Here is a 15731-nt window from a genome sequence, read left to right as displayed (position 1 = left end):
ATTATTTCTAAGCGTATATAATAAAATATGTCTAGTGGCTGTAATGCCAGTGTACTCTACAAAGTGATTCTAAAAAAGAACACATCTACCACTTAAATATTTCGTGTTAATCTCATATGACGTCACGGGCTATGACGCGGATGACGTGCAACGGTAAGTAAATTAGATGGAGTATAGGTACCTATAAAGTATTTATAGTAACCGTACATTGTTAAATCGGCATTTAAAATTTACAAATTTTAAATAATTACATGCAACTCGTTATAAACAATGATTCAAGTAAACAACGTTTCGAAATACAGCAGTAAATATTTAAAACAACTGTTGCAACTCTGTAGTTTCAGCCCCAAATGAATTCTACATCCCTTCTCCGGTTGGGGCGCAGTTCACATCTATTCCTATTCCGGTGGGAGTATACTCCTGGTAGCTACCCTAAACAAAAATTGTTGTAAGGACAAAAGTTGTGTGTCTCGTCAAAATGATGCTAGACACAAAAAATTAGCTTGTTCGTAATAAATTATCAAAATGGGCCTGGGATATCAGAATATTGTTACAAACATTGTAACGGCATTTAACTCAATGTTCAAAAACGTCTAAAAATCCTTTCTATAAAAATATTAAGAGTTTCATACTTAATACGTTATTCTTTTGATTAAATAATTACAACATAACCGCAAGGTAAGGAGAACTGGGTCACACGCCATTTAGGTGACTCCGTAAATACGGATTTGGTATTATCTTAAGGGTCATAAATAACAAATTTTGACAGAAATTTCTCTATTTTACGTTGCGTTGAATTCCGTCTCCAGTTTTTATCTTTTTTTGTTACATTATTCTATTTCACTTAGAATGTCGCGCCACGTTCCGTCGGAATTATTTTTGATAACCAACCCCACGTAAGGGTAAACTACCCCAACAACTATAATAACATAAACCAAAGGCTTTTCCCATCCAGCTCAAATTTGACTTCTTGAATCATGATTTATTAATTTTCTTATCGTTATGTTATATTATACTGATTTAATAGATAATTATTATTTTAGGTGTCTCTTGCGAAGACATGCAAAATGATGCAGGCAATCTATTAAACGGTACTGGAAACACTTTGAACCAAAACGTTGCTGCTACTACGGATGTGAAAACAGAAGAAAATCCTTTTAGATGTGAATTTTGCTCCAAACAATTAACAAGAAGTTCTTGTTTAAAAAGGCATTTGAGAGTGCACACCGGAGAAAAACCATTTAGATGTGAAATTTGCACAAAACAGTTTTCAACAAACTCAAATTTAACTATACATATGAGAGTGCATACTGGTGAAAAACCATTTGAGTGTAAAATATGCGCCAAACATTTTTCAAGAAAGCCGGATTTAAAAAGACATAATATGACATTGCACCGTCATGAAAAGCCTTTTACCTGTAACATATGCAGCAAACAGTTTTCACATAGTTTTACTTTACAAAGACATATAAGAGGGCATACTGGTGAAACACCGATATGTGAAACATTTGAATGTGGAATTTGCACCAAGCAATTTTCACAAAAGGGTAGTTTAATAGTACATTTGAGAGTGCATACTGGTGAAAAACCTTTCCAATGCAAACTATGCAAAAAATCGTTTTCACTTAATGCTAGTGTAAAATCACATATGAAGGTGCATACTGTTGAAAAACCTTTCAAATGCAAAATATGCTCCAAACAGTATTTACACAATTCTAGTTTTACAGCCCATGTGGAAACACACACTAGTGAAACGGGGCACAGTACTATATTATAGCGATATTGCTGTTAAAATAAAACTCAGTTCGGTTTATATTCGACCATTTATTTAATAGTTTACAGTTCGGAATTCTGTCTATAACTAATTTAATTTATAAAATCGCGCGTGATTTATACCAAACACGTTATTCCAGAAAAACGGATCCGCCCAGCTCTATTTCTGAACGACCTTCGCTACCGAACATTCAGGAGAATGCATTCATCCAGATATGTATTTTTGTAAATATCTGACTGTCGAAATGGAACCTGTTATACGGGGATAATGCAACTCGTTTAAGCAATGATTCAAGTAAACAACGTTTCAAAATAAACCAGTCAATATTTAAAACAACTGTGGCAACTCTGTAGTTTAAGCCCCAAATGAATTCTGCATTCCTTCTCCGGTGTGACGCGCAGCTCACATCTATTCCTATTCCGGTGTGTATTGGGATTCACAGCATCCATTATTAAGCATCAAATTAAGAGCAAGACACATTCTTTTAAAATTTATGTCCTTGGTAAACAAATACACGTTTGTTTATTATACATATTACGTGGCCCAGATTACTCCAAAAAAAAAGTGCTTTTTCGTTACTTTTATTGGGTCAAAAGATTTTACTTTTATTTTTAACTAGGTATTGTAAATATTATGTAAACATGATATACATGAATTGAAAGTGGGTGTAAATAAAAGAATATAAATTAAGGGTTTTTTTAACATAAATTAGTGTCTAAAATCAACAATTTCGTATAATACAATATTCATAGACGGGAATTACAGACTCAGTTAGACTGTTAACAGTTTAGATTGTTTCTATAGTAGGTACCTAGGTACCTATAAAGTAGTGATGTAACGAATATTCGTATTCGCATTCGCGAATATCCGCATCTTTTTGCATATTCGCGTTCGCATTCGCAAAATTTGTGCGAATGTTATCAGAGAAAAAATAATTTGAAAATAACGTTAGATTAATAAAATCAAAATCTATTCTCTTTCTCATCTTTTTTATTAAAAAAAGGTAACAACCTCGTATAATCAGATTATCAGCCTTCACGTTTTATTATTTGGTATAATGTAATAAAGCTTAAGATTCAGCTTGATTTACACTAAAGATCAATTAACTTCTCATTATAAATTTAGAAAACATTTCAAAAATAGAAACAAATTAAAAAAAACTGAACATTCGCATCCGCATTCGCGAATGTCGTTATTATATATTCGCATTCGTATTCGCGAATGTTCAAAAAACGACATTCGTTACATCACTACTATAAAGTATTTATAGTAACCGTACATTGTTAAATCGCCGTTTAAAATTTACAAATTTTAAATAATTACATGCAACTCGTTTAAGCAATGATTCAAGTAAACAACGTTTCAAAATAAACCAGTCAATATTTAAAACAACTGTGGCAACTCTGTAGTTTAAGCCCCAAATGAATTCTGCATTCCTTCTCCGGTGTGACGCGCAGCTCACATCTATTCCTATTCCGGTGTGTATTGGGATTCACAGCATCCATTATTAAGCATCAAATTAAGAGCAAGACACATTCTTTTAAAATTTATGTCCTTGGTAAACAAATACACGTTTGTTTATTATACATATTACGTGGCCCAGATTACTCCACACAAGTGTACCAGTTGTCAACCCAGATAGCACAAGTACGTTTTATGGACATCCAATGGACGTACATCTGTGTACATTGGAACGTCCAATGGACGTTCAATTGGACGAAGGTACAATGGACATCCGATGGACGTCCAACGAACGTCCAGAGTTCACAAAATTGGACGTCCATAGAACGTCCGCTACAAACGTACAGTGTACGTTGTTGAAGCTTTCAGTGTACATTTTATGTACATCTGATGTACATTCAATGTACGTCTTATGGACATTTTTGTAGAGCACTTTTCAGAAAGCAATCGAGTGTCCATAATTTTTTGAATACATACATAGCAAAAAGCCTTTAGGTATAGGAAATAGTTCCTATAATACTAAACTTATACTTTAAAATATTATACAAAATACCTTTTTTATTTCTCTTTATTATAACTTTATTATGTATACTTTACTATAGGAACTTCATTAATGCACGATTGCACTTACACGATAAACAGCAAACACAAATATATCACAGGATGTGTTATATTGTATGTAATAACTTAATAAAGACAAAATTCAGATAATGGCGCCCTATGATGCATGCACATTAAAAGAGGTTTATTTCTGTTCTGTTCCTTCCAAACATTATTTCTTAGAACTTGAGAGTCAGTACGATTGTATATTGCCAGCGGGTTTGCCATTCTGTGAATTATCATAAATACATCCTCCTTCAGTATTCCACAACAATTAACAGCGATAATCCCCTAAAAGTACCTGCCTAGTACTACCTTTTACGACCGATAGCGTGAAGAGCGACAACGTTGTCAAGAAGATTCTCATTTAGTTTGGCGGGAAATTTAAGAGTTACAAAATGCACATTTAAGATTTAAATTGGTATAGTATTTTTACTACAAAAACGTTATTACGTAGGTCAAAATTTTTGACGTAAGAGAACTGTCAAAACATTAGAATGTGACTTTTCATTATTGCTATGTTTATTATAAACACGGCAATAATGAAAAGTCACATTCTAATGTTTTGACAGTTCTCTTACGTCAAAAATTTTGACCTACGTAATAACGTTTTTGTAGTAAAAATACTATAGTGTCTAATTATTCTAAGTTATATAATTACCGATGCGCGATGTAGCTCCGTTATTCTGAAAAAGTTTATAACCATCGTTTTATCATCATCTAATATTATATAGGTTTAATTAAAATAATTTTAGTGGTTCGGTGTTTTAATTCGATGATGAAAAAATATGTGACTACATTTATTAGAAGCTCCTTGTATTCTACTAATAATATTGCTTTGATTAAAACAAGAAGCTATATATAATTACTCATAATAATAGTCGCATTTTGTGTAAAATCTCCATGGACCACAAATGGATGTCCAATGTACGTTGAAATCAAACGTCCAATGGACGTCGCGTAATGGACGTACATATTACGTCCAGTTTTGGTCCATGGACGTTTGGACTTTAATTGTACGTTATATGGACGTCCATCGGACGTTGTGTGCTATATGGGAATCCTGCGATTCAATATTACATATTCCTAATTCATGGCCAAAGCCGACTCAGCATAAATAATTTCAACACTTTCTTTTTTATTTATATACACAGAAAACATCGGCAGGCATTCTAATTTCATTGCGTGATCAATCATCATTGATAATTGAGATACCCCAGAGGGTGAACGTACATATTAGCACACCAACTCTTTACAGTCGTACTCCGAGTTGATAATAAATGAATATACTGTGAGTAGTGTTTACTTCATCAACCCCTATCGTAGGGGGTAACTACCCCCAACCACTCTGAGATGGTCCAGATGATGTAGAACTAATATAGGTGGGAGTATACTCCTGTTAGGGAGTATAACCATCTCGGCTCACTATAATACTTTAGTCCTTTATGATACGCCAGGTACATTTTAAAAACCCCCCAGGTCGACTCGAAGATTAGCAGGTAGGTATTAGTACCTCATTAGTAGGTATAATAATAATTTTATCTTGGAATTTTAGATTAGGAAAAATTTCTTATTAACATAGAAAAACATCCTACTTATAAAATATCCCTTCTTTCAATAGGGTATAGAAATTTTGGGTTGTTTGGAATTTAAGAAACAGTTTCTCTTGGTTGGAAATGTTGGCCGTGTAATCGATTTCGCTACTGATACATAGGATAAAGCTTGGTAGATGTTTGAGACATATTTGCCCGATTTCACCAACGATACTTAAATATTTAAGAATTACCTAAGTGGGTTTAGGTACTTCCTAACTCTAAAACGGATTTCACCATACGATAAGAATTGCCTAAACCGCTTAAGCATTGCCTTACGTTAGGATACGGTTTTAGATCTCCCTAAACTTTAGGTATTTACTTATCGTTGTCAGTCAAGTTATATTTTTACAATTTTAACTAATGTACTTGTGACGTTTGTCAATAATTTGCTTCTTACCTTAATTTTTCTGTTATTCTGTAATATTAGGTACATTAGTTGTAATTTTGTATTATCTGTTATATTAATAATATAATATGTGTTGGAAAATATAGAAAATCATTTGGAGTTTTTTATAGGTATATTGACAAAATTATGTAGTCTACCTACTACCTAACAAACTAGTGTTGTGTTTCAAAAACCCATTCATGATAAATATCACTAACAGTGTGTTATTAAAAATTAATAATAAAAAGCAATTTTCAACATATTATTTATTTTAAAATTATTTCATTAATGACAATTCAACTAACTTTAATTTTTTGTCATATGTGAAAACAACTCTTTTCTTTTCCTCCATTTCCCTGTACATATACAAATAACATACAAGACTATAATATTTATTATATTATACAAACTTAATTCACAAATAACTAACTACTAAATAAAATAACTATAACAGTACAAAACTAAATAAAACCAAATAGGCAAACAAATTATAATGACAAATAATCGAAAAAGTAAGGAAATGTCATCTTATTCTTCTTTTTATTTATCAAAAATAGCTCAAACGTACCCGAATTAATACCTAGGAAAGAATTTCCTAGATAAGCAGTTCTTTTAGTTATGAAACGCTATTGTTTTTAAGTATTGACTTAGGAGGTTCCTATCGATAAGAATTATCGATAAGAATTAAGGCAACTGCTTAGTTATCGTTGATGAAATCGGGCAATTGACTGTTTGGGTTTTTATCTTGAAATTTTACCTAATTTAGCTTCTATGTATTACGGTAAAGGTTCAGCTTTTTATCCATTTTAAAATAAAGAATTTTCTGATTACCTTTTACAAAACTACTTAACATCTGATTCAAAATCTGATCAAAATTATCTGTATTTTTTTCCATTGAGATGTAAAATTATTTGATAGTAACAATTATTATACCATGAGCCGAGCTGGTATATTTTATATCGGGCAGTTTTATTATTTGCGCCGACTTGGGACATTTTTAAAAGACCTACCTGTTTCTTGGGCCGAGATAGGCACTGTCCCCTGTTAGCTACCTACCATAAACGAAAATTGTTGTAAGGACAAAAGTTGGGCGTCTCGTCAAAATGAAGCTAGACACGAAAAATTAGCTTGTTCATAATAAATTACCAAAATGGGTTTGGGATATCAGAATATTTATTTATTTATACGGGCAAGCCCAATTCGGTAATACATTAATAAGATATTGATAATTACAGTTTTGAATATATAAGAATAAAATGAGAGAGTACAAAACATTTAAAAAGACATGACAAAGTAAAATAATTACAAAACATTAATTACTAACAAATAACAAGGTTATGACATTGCTAAATATTTAATTTGGTTAAATGGTTCTTAAAAACATCAACAGAGTTACCAAAAAGTAAAAGTTCACCTAGGGAGTTAGCAAGTCTTAGTGTTCTAGGAACAAAAGTAAAATATGAGTAATTATATCTATGAAAAGAAATATGAAAGGTTTGAATTTGTCTTGTTGATCGTGGTGGAACAAACAACAATATTTTAGCAAGGAGTTCAGGGCAGTAATATATGCCATTGATAATATTAAACAATACTGTAAGATCTTTACGCTTCCTACGGACATCCAGAGAAGAGATATTCAAAAATCGTTCCATATCTGTATAATTATAATTGATGTGTTTTTTGAACCCAATATATCTAAGAAAATTATGTTGAACACTATCAAGTTTGTTCTTGAGGTGTAAATAATGTGGGGACCAAACTGGAGAAAAGTAGTCAAGGTGCGTCCTGACTAAAGAACAATAGAGCATTTTAATAGCGAACACGTTCGTGAAATCACGAGTTGTCCTTTTAACAAAGCCAAGCATTTTCATGGATCTTTGAGTAATATTGTTGATGTGATGGTTAAAGCTCAGAGAGGAATCAAGAACAACACCTAAATCTTTAATTGAGTCTACCGTATCCAATAATTGATCATTTATGGTATAATTAAATACTGATAAATGATGATTCCGACAAAACCGGATAATGTGACACTTGTTGACATTCAAATCCATCCCATTATCAAGACAACAGTTGGCTAAATTATCTAAATCTGATTGCAATGATATTGCATCATCTTGATTATTAATGATTTGATAACATTTAAGATCATCAGCGAATAAGAGAGCAGAAGTGTTAGAGAAGCAGGTGACGATGTCGTTAATACACCGGTTAAACAAAAGTGGACCCAAATGAGAGCCCTGAGGTACACCAGAGGTTACTAGAAAAGTGTTGGAGTAATGATGATTAACCCTAACCTGCTGTGTTCTATTTGTTAGGTAACTGCCCAACCACTTCAACACAGAACCTTCTATGCCATATAATTTGAGCTTATGTAACAAAAGATCATGGTTCACCCTATCAAAAGCCTTGGAGAAGTCAGTATACACTGAATCAATCTGCAACCCCCTCTCCAAAGCTTCAGACAAGGTATCAACATAAAGCAACAAACTAAGTTCTGCTGATTTACCACAAGAAAATCCGAACTGTTGAGAATTTAGTATCCAAGAGCAGTCATAATTAAGGTAATCAGTAACAATACTCTCAAATACCTTGGGAATTGTGCCGAGAATAGAAATAGGACGATAATTCGTTATGTCAGCTTTATTACCTGCTTTGTAAATTGGAGTGACAGAGGATAGTTTCCAAAAGTCAGGAAATTCCTCCAACTGAAGGGATTTATTAAAAATATGATAAAGCGGCCGAGACAGAATAAAAGAGAATCGTTTAAGAAAAATGGGAGAAATACCATCTGGCCCAGGTCCCTTATTGACATTAAGAGTTGAAAGTTTTTCGTATATTTTTGAAATTGGTATAATATAGGAAGATACATAGACCTTAGACTGTATTAAATTGTCATTATGCTTAAGAGTTTTATTACTAAAAACTGAAGAGAAATGGCTAGCAAATAAATTTGCAATATCGTTGCCATTAGAGGCTAGTGTATTGTTGAGTGACATTGAGACAGGCATACTATTATTTTCTTTCTTACTGTTTACAAATTTCCAAAAATTTTTTGGATTAGCTTTAATCGAAATCTCAGTTGAATGTATATAATTAGCATAACAATTTTTTGATAAAATTTTGCACTGAGCTCTAAGTTGACTAAAACCTGCATAATTCTCAGGAGACCTGTTACTCTTGTAAATTAAATGGGCAGTCTTTTTGTCACGTATTAATTGTGTAAGTTCACTAGAATACCAACCAGGAAATTTCTTTGTACAAACTTTTTTCAATGGAACATACATATTAAGCACACAGTAAAGAATATCATAGAAAGTACCTATCATCTCGGAAAGTTCTTTATCACTTATAAGACTGTCCCAATCAATTGCTTCTAAGTATTGATAAATGCAAGGAAGAGTAGCTTTATGAAAATCATAGTAGTATTCACCATCACTTGCAGTAGTGTTTTGATCAAAGTGTAGCTGTAAGATAGTTTCAAGTGGAGGATGATATAAGTCTGGAGGAATCAATATATCAACTGCCGAGGTTATCACAAGCTCTTCTGATGAGAGAACAAGGTCTAGAATAGCGCCTCTAGAATTGACAATGTTATTTGATTGGAATAGATTATGAAGAGCACACATATTTGAGATAACACCAATCGCCTCCGTTTCTGCAAACGATGTATTAGGTTTAGCAGTTGCCGATGAGCAAAAGTCTTCAAGTTCCCAATCAGCTGATGGCAGGTTGTAGTCACCAAAGAGGTGTAATTTAGAATTTGAATATTGTTCACCTATACTAATAAGCTGATCGAAGTGCACTTGGTACTTGTTAGGTGTAGATTTTGGTGGAATATACAATGCTCCCAAGATAAACTTACCACACAAGTGAACAAAAAGTTGCTCAATGGAGGAATCTGACGGAATAATTTTTACGGAAAATTTCTTCTTAGTGGCTATTAAAACTCCTCCTCCTCTTACAAATTTGCTAGATTCAGGTGTACGATCTTGTCTGAAAATGTTGTAATTTGTCAATCCAAGTTCAACATCATTGAAATCGGCAGTAAGCCAAGTTTCTGTAAAAATGATTACATCGTAGACACAGTTTGACACATTAATACTTAAATCAGTTAATTTGGTACGGAGTCCTCTAACGTTTTGGTAATAAAGAGATAGCTTGCCCGGGTTTAGTGGTTTTTTTGGTTCCTTTGGACAATTTTTGGTACGTTATTGATATATTTAATTATTAGATCTTGTTCACCTGCATCTTGACGGGCTAGTAGTTCAGTCTTGACGGTGTCAAACAGTTTCCGTTGAGTAGGTGTTTGGTCAAGAGATATGAATATTGTTCCAAACATTGTAACGGCATTTAACTCAATGTTCAAAAACGTCTAAAAATCCTTTCTATAAAAATATTAAGAGTTTGATACTTAATACGATATTCTTTTGATTAAACAATTACAACATAACCGCAAGGTAAGGAGAACTGGGTCACACGCCATTTAGGTGACACCGTAAATTCTTCCAATTCGGCGTAAAGCATATTTTGATAATGCATTTACAAACTATGATATTGAAAGTGCAAATATATAAACAAACATACATGGATTAAATACATAAAAATAACATGAGATGATCAATTAATAATTATTAAGTTTAATCAAGCGAGTCAGATATCATCTATCAGATGAGTAGGTACACTTTTTGTTGTATTTAATCAATTAATAAACAAGATATGGATATTTAAGTGTTGGAAGCGCGTGTTGAAGCGCGCTTCAGCAGTTTACCAATGTAAACGTCGGCAAACAGAGATATAATATAGTGGAAAAGAAAAAGAGCGCAGTTACCACACTACAATACTGCAAAATTAGTAAATATTTACTTTGTGATCAATTGATGAAATGTGTCGAAGACAATTCGAAGCATATGTCCCTAAGAATAAAAGTACCCAAAAAGGTACACCCCTCCAGTAGTAGCGTTAAAAATATTAGTAGGTTGGTTAATTCACACAATGATAAAAATTAAAACAAAACGTCATTTGACCACACAATTACCACGACACTGATCGTACCCTCGGTTGGCCAGTTTAAGGGTCTTGTTTAAGCTTCTATTTTTCTTTGAAGCGTGTTATTTTACCGATAGTTTATGGCAAAACACAAAACGATCCACAGGATAATAAATTTTTGGATTTGGTATTATCTTAAGGGTCATAAATAACAAATTTTGACAGAAATTTCTCTATTTCACGTTGCGTTGAATTCCATCTTCAATTTTTATCTTTTTCTGTTACATTCTTCTATTTCACTCAGAATGTCGCGCCACGTTCCGTCGGAATTATTTTTGATAACCAACCTCACGTAAAAATAAACTACCCCAACAACCATAATAACGTAAACCAAAGCCCAGCAAACAGACTTGAGCCCAGTTACGTGATGATTACTTTAAATTTACTGCAAATTTCAACGAATACGTAACTCGGTGATTTATGACAGGAAAAAAACGTATTTCAGTGCCAAATCATTCACCTATATATTAGTGCTTCCTTTATACATGTTTGTCATGAGAATAATATAAAATCATAATGACGAATATAGTACATGTTTTTATAATAGTTGTGAATGTCGGTTACATCGCAAATGTACGTTTATTTCACGTAATAATCACGACACAGAAATAACTTCCTTTGGTTAAATTTTGAGAAATATTTTGGAAAACAAAGTTTTACAACGGTGTTAGTTAAATACGTACCTATCGCTTGAATTTTGCTCACTGTATTTTATGGACGTCGTAAAATTAGATGTATTTCACGTAAAAGTAATGAAAATAATACCAATATTTAAACAAAAAAGTTTATGATTTAGCTTTTAAGATCATTTAGCATAACTATTTCAATCAAACCTTGGTTTGCAGCTATTTTTGCTATTTTTTTCTTTAAAAATATCACAGGAGCTAAAATGATGTTGAGTCTAATTTTCAAATCGCGCGCGGTGATGACGTACTACCAAGCCTTTCTCCACCTTTAAATACAATCACGTGACTAACATAGTTTGTTTGAAAACTAAATTAATCGATTTATCGAATAAAACACGTTTCGATATGATTTTTTTTTATAGTATTCTGGTATTGAGATAGATTATAGTAAGACCAATTAGTTAATATAGGCTTTTCCCATCCAGCTCAAATTTGACTTCTTGAATCATGATTTATTAATTTTCTTATCGTTATGCTATATTATACTGATTTAACAGATAATTATTATTTTAGGTGTCTCTTGCGAAGACATGCAGAATGATGCATTGAATCTATTAAACGGTACTGGAAACACTTTGAACCAAAACGTTGCTGCTACTACGGATGTGAAAATAGAAGAAAATCCTTTTAGATGTGAATTTTGCTCCAAACAATTAACAAGAAGTTCTTCTTTAAAAAGACATATGCTAGTGCACAGTGGTGAAAGGCCTTTTACGTGTGATCTATGCAACAAACAGTTTTCAACAAACTCACATTTAACTAGACATATGAGAGTGCATACTGGTGAAAAACCATTTGAGTGTAAAATATGCACCAAACAGTTTTCAATGAAGCATGCTTTAAAATCGCATATGACAGTGCATACTGGTGAAAAACCATTTAGATGTGAAATTTGCTCCAAACAATTTTCAACAAACACACTTTTAACTGAACATAGAAGAGTACATACGGGCGAAAAACCTTTCACATGCACAATATGCACCAAACAGTTTTCAAATAGTTCCAATTTAACACATCACCTGAAAACGCACACTGGGGAAAGACCTTTTGCGTGTGAAATATGCAACAAAGAGTTTTCACACAGTTCGTACGTCAAAGTACATATGAGAGTGCATACTGGTGAAAAATCTGCATGTGAAATTTGCGCTAAACAATATTCAGATAGTGCAGGTTTGAATAGACATATGAGTGTGCATACTGGTGAAAAATCTGCATGTGAAATTTGCGCTAAACAATATTCAGATAGTGCAGGTTTAAAAAGGCATATGAGTGTGCATACTGGTGAAAAACCTTTTACGTGTAACGTATGCAGCAAACAGTTTTCATATAGTTATTCTTTACAATCACATATAAGAGTGCATACTGGCGAAAAACCTTTTACATGCGAAATATGCTCCAAACAGTATTCACACAGTTCTAGTTTAACAGCACATGTGAAAACACACACTACAGTAGGAAAAATGAAAGAATACCCATGAACGAACATATAAAACACGCTGTATTTTCCTGTCACCGTGTCACACAAAAAATTGGCCAGCGCAAATACATGTAATAATTATTATTACATGTACTTGCGCTGGGCAATTTTCTTTGTGACACGGTGACAGGAAAATACAGCGTGTTTTATATGTTCGTTCATGGGTATTCTTTCATTTTTCCGACTGTAGTAGAACGAGACACAGTGCTATATGAAAGAAATGTCGTTTTGACACACGTTTTGAAAGACAGACTTATACTATTAATCCGAAGATTATTTATATATGTTACGCGCAATAACGTAAATCCAGCCAATAACGTTAATAATCGGTCATGTCTGTGTTGAAATAGACTGTTATCCATTATTTACGTCTTGACACGCTATTAACGTTTGCCTTTGCGATATTTCTCTAATATCGACAATGAATTAGTCATTGTCGACAATGTCTGGATATTAACGTTATTGTCCATAGAAACTGGATATTGATGATAATTTTAAATTCTTTATAACATTTCTATCATTTTCCGGTCAATGTCAACAATGCCCGTTGTTAATCGATCAATGTTGAAATTTAGACTAAACGCTAGGTTATGTTTATTATTTGCTTCGTTTCTCTTCTCGTGCTGAATTTACTAGAAGTAAGTTTATGTAAAAAGTGTTACAGTAGAACCTCGATTATCCGTCAGGGCACCGGACCAAGGGTATGACGGATAATCGAAAAGACGGTTAACAGAACATTAAAAAAAATAAAAATTCATAGTACAAATCTCAAATTTCATTTGTATGTTTTGTTTGGCAATATAAGAGGGATTTGTGTTTGTACAATCGAATCAATTTAAAATATTCTGAAATCTTTGTTTTACTGTTACTTCACATTTTGCGACGGCTGAATTTCTTAATCGACATAAGATCATACAATCTACTTTATTGGCTTCTTCTTGTTGAGAATACCACTCGATAAATTATTGCATGTGCGATGCAGCTTGTCTAGATTAATTACGCAAATCTTTGTCAGTTACAATAGTTTCACAAACAGTTATCTACAGTCAAATTCCAAGTCTGTGTCAGCTTCTGAATCTGTTTGGTCCGCCTTTGTTGCCACTTCAACGATTTCTTTATCTGTCAGCAATGGATAGCCGTTTGTTTCCTCATCACAAATCAAATTAACTTTTTTTATATATATTTTCTTACATTAGAATTTTTGCTTATGTAGTCAGTACAACGTCTGTATGTACCCTGACGGTTAACAGAGGTGACGGTTAACGGAGAGACGGATAATCGAGGTTCCACTGTACATGTGAAATGCCATGCTTCACTATCTTGTCAAAATAAAAATGATTAGACTTTAAAAGCTATCTTAAATAAAAAATAATAGAACATCATACATAATTTTATTTAAAAAAATATCGAAACCCAAAAGACTCCATTTTCAAACAAATAAATGTTTAAAAATAATAAAATCTTTAGATTTCTTAATTCGGAAACAGATTCTCTCTTAAACCTATTCCCATCCTAAAAATTGCAAGGAATAAAGGGTGATGAATGTAGAGACATAGGGAGTCTACATAGTTGCACTCACACAACATATCAATTCACCGAGGTAAAGATCAACAAATCTGCTTCCTAGTACAATACGTGAGTAAAACGCAGGTAGATAAAAGGCATTATATTTAATTTCGATTCAGAGATCATTACCATCTTTCTATGGACCATTTCGAACTCTTTTGTTCTCGTCAGGAAAGCACTGTAATGATGCTCTGAATCGAAAAATAAACACCTTTGCCATTCATGCCCATTACAAAATATAATTAACATTTAGACGCGATAGCGACCTCTATTAACAAAATGCCGAAACCCAAAAGACTCCATTTTCAAACAAATAAATGTTTAAAAATAATAAAATCTTTAGATTTCTTAATTCGGAAACAGATTCTCTCTTATACATATTCCCATCCTTCTAAAAATTTCAAGGAATAAAGGGTGATGAATGTAGAAACATAGGAGGTCTACATAGTTGCACTCCACAACATATCAATTCACCGAGGTAAAGATCAACAAATCTGCTTCCTAGTACTCAATACGTGAGTAAAAACGCAGTTAGATAAAAGGCATTATATTTAATTTCGATTCAGAGATCATTACCATCTTTCTATGGACCATTTCGAACTCTTTTGTTCTCATCAGGAAAGCACTGTAATGTTGCTCTGAATCGAAAAATAAACACCTTAAAAATAAACAGATTCTCTCTTATACCTATTCCCATCCTTCTAAAAATTGCAAGGAATAAAGGGTGATGAATGTAGAGACATGGGGAGTCTACATAGTTGCACTCCACAACATATCAATTCACCGAGGTAAAGATCAACAAGTCTGCTTCCTAGTACTCAATACGTGAGTAAAAACGCAGGTAGATAAAAGGCATTATATTTAATCAATTTCGTTGCAACATGAAACTACAGCCGCATCATTATTCCAGTTCAATCAGAGTGCAGCAAGCACCTCTACCGGTTTCGAAACTTATTAGTCTCTCATCAGGAGGCACATATATGCTGCTCTCTCTGACCTAACTAGGACAAACCCCTGCGTGCAGTCACGGATTGCAACGAACGAAATGGCAGGGATGCCCTAACGGCAACTGCTAGCAAAAAACTAAGTTTTCAATCTAATAGCACATAAAACAACATCCAAAAATGTTACTCTACAT

General features: G+C 33.1%; 1 protein-coding gene across 1 annotated transcript in view; it reads left to right on the top strand.

Annotated features, from left to right (window-relative positions):
• Nucleotides 1-15731, top strand: part of LOC114341160 (zinc finger protein 420-like) — a 60725-nt gene that overhangs the window by 35432 nt on the left and 9562 nt on the right. The window contains exons 3-4 of the mRNA XM_050660067.1: nt 1044-1331; nt 12064-13001. Coding sequence (XP_050516024.1) covers nt 1044-1331; nt 12064-13001 — 1226 coding nt within the window. The remainder of the gene's footprint in view (nt 1-1043; nt 1332-12063; nt 13002-15731) is intronic.

Source organism: Diabrotica virgifera, chromosome 9, assembly GCF_917563875.1.
Source record: "Diabrotica virgifera virgifera chromosome 9, PGI_DIABVI_V3a".
NCBI lineage: Eukaryota > Metazoa > Arthropoda > Insecta > Coleoptera > Chrysomelidae > Diabrotica > Diabrotica virgifera.
The sequence above is the reverse complement of the archived record's forward strand: the minus strand, read 5'-3'. Positions and strand labels throughout refer to the sequence as shown.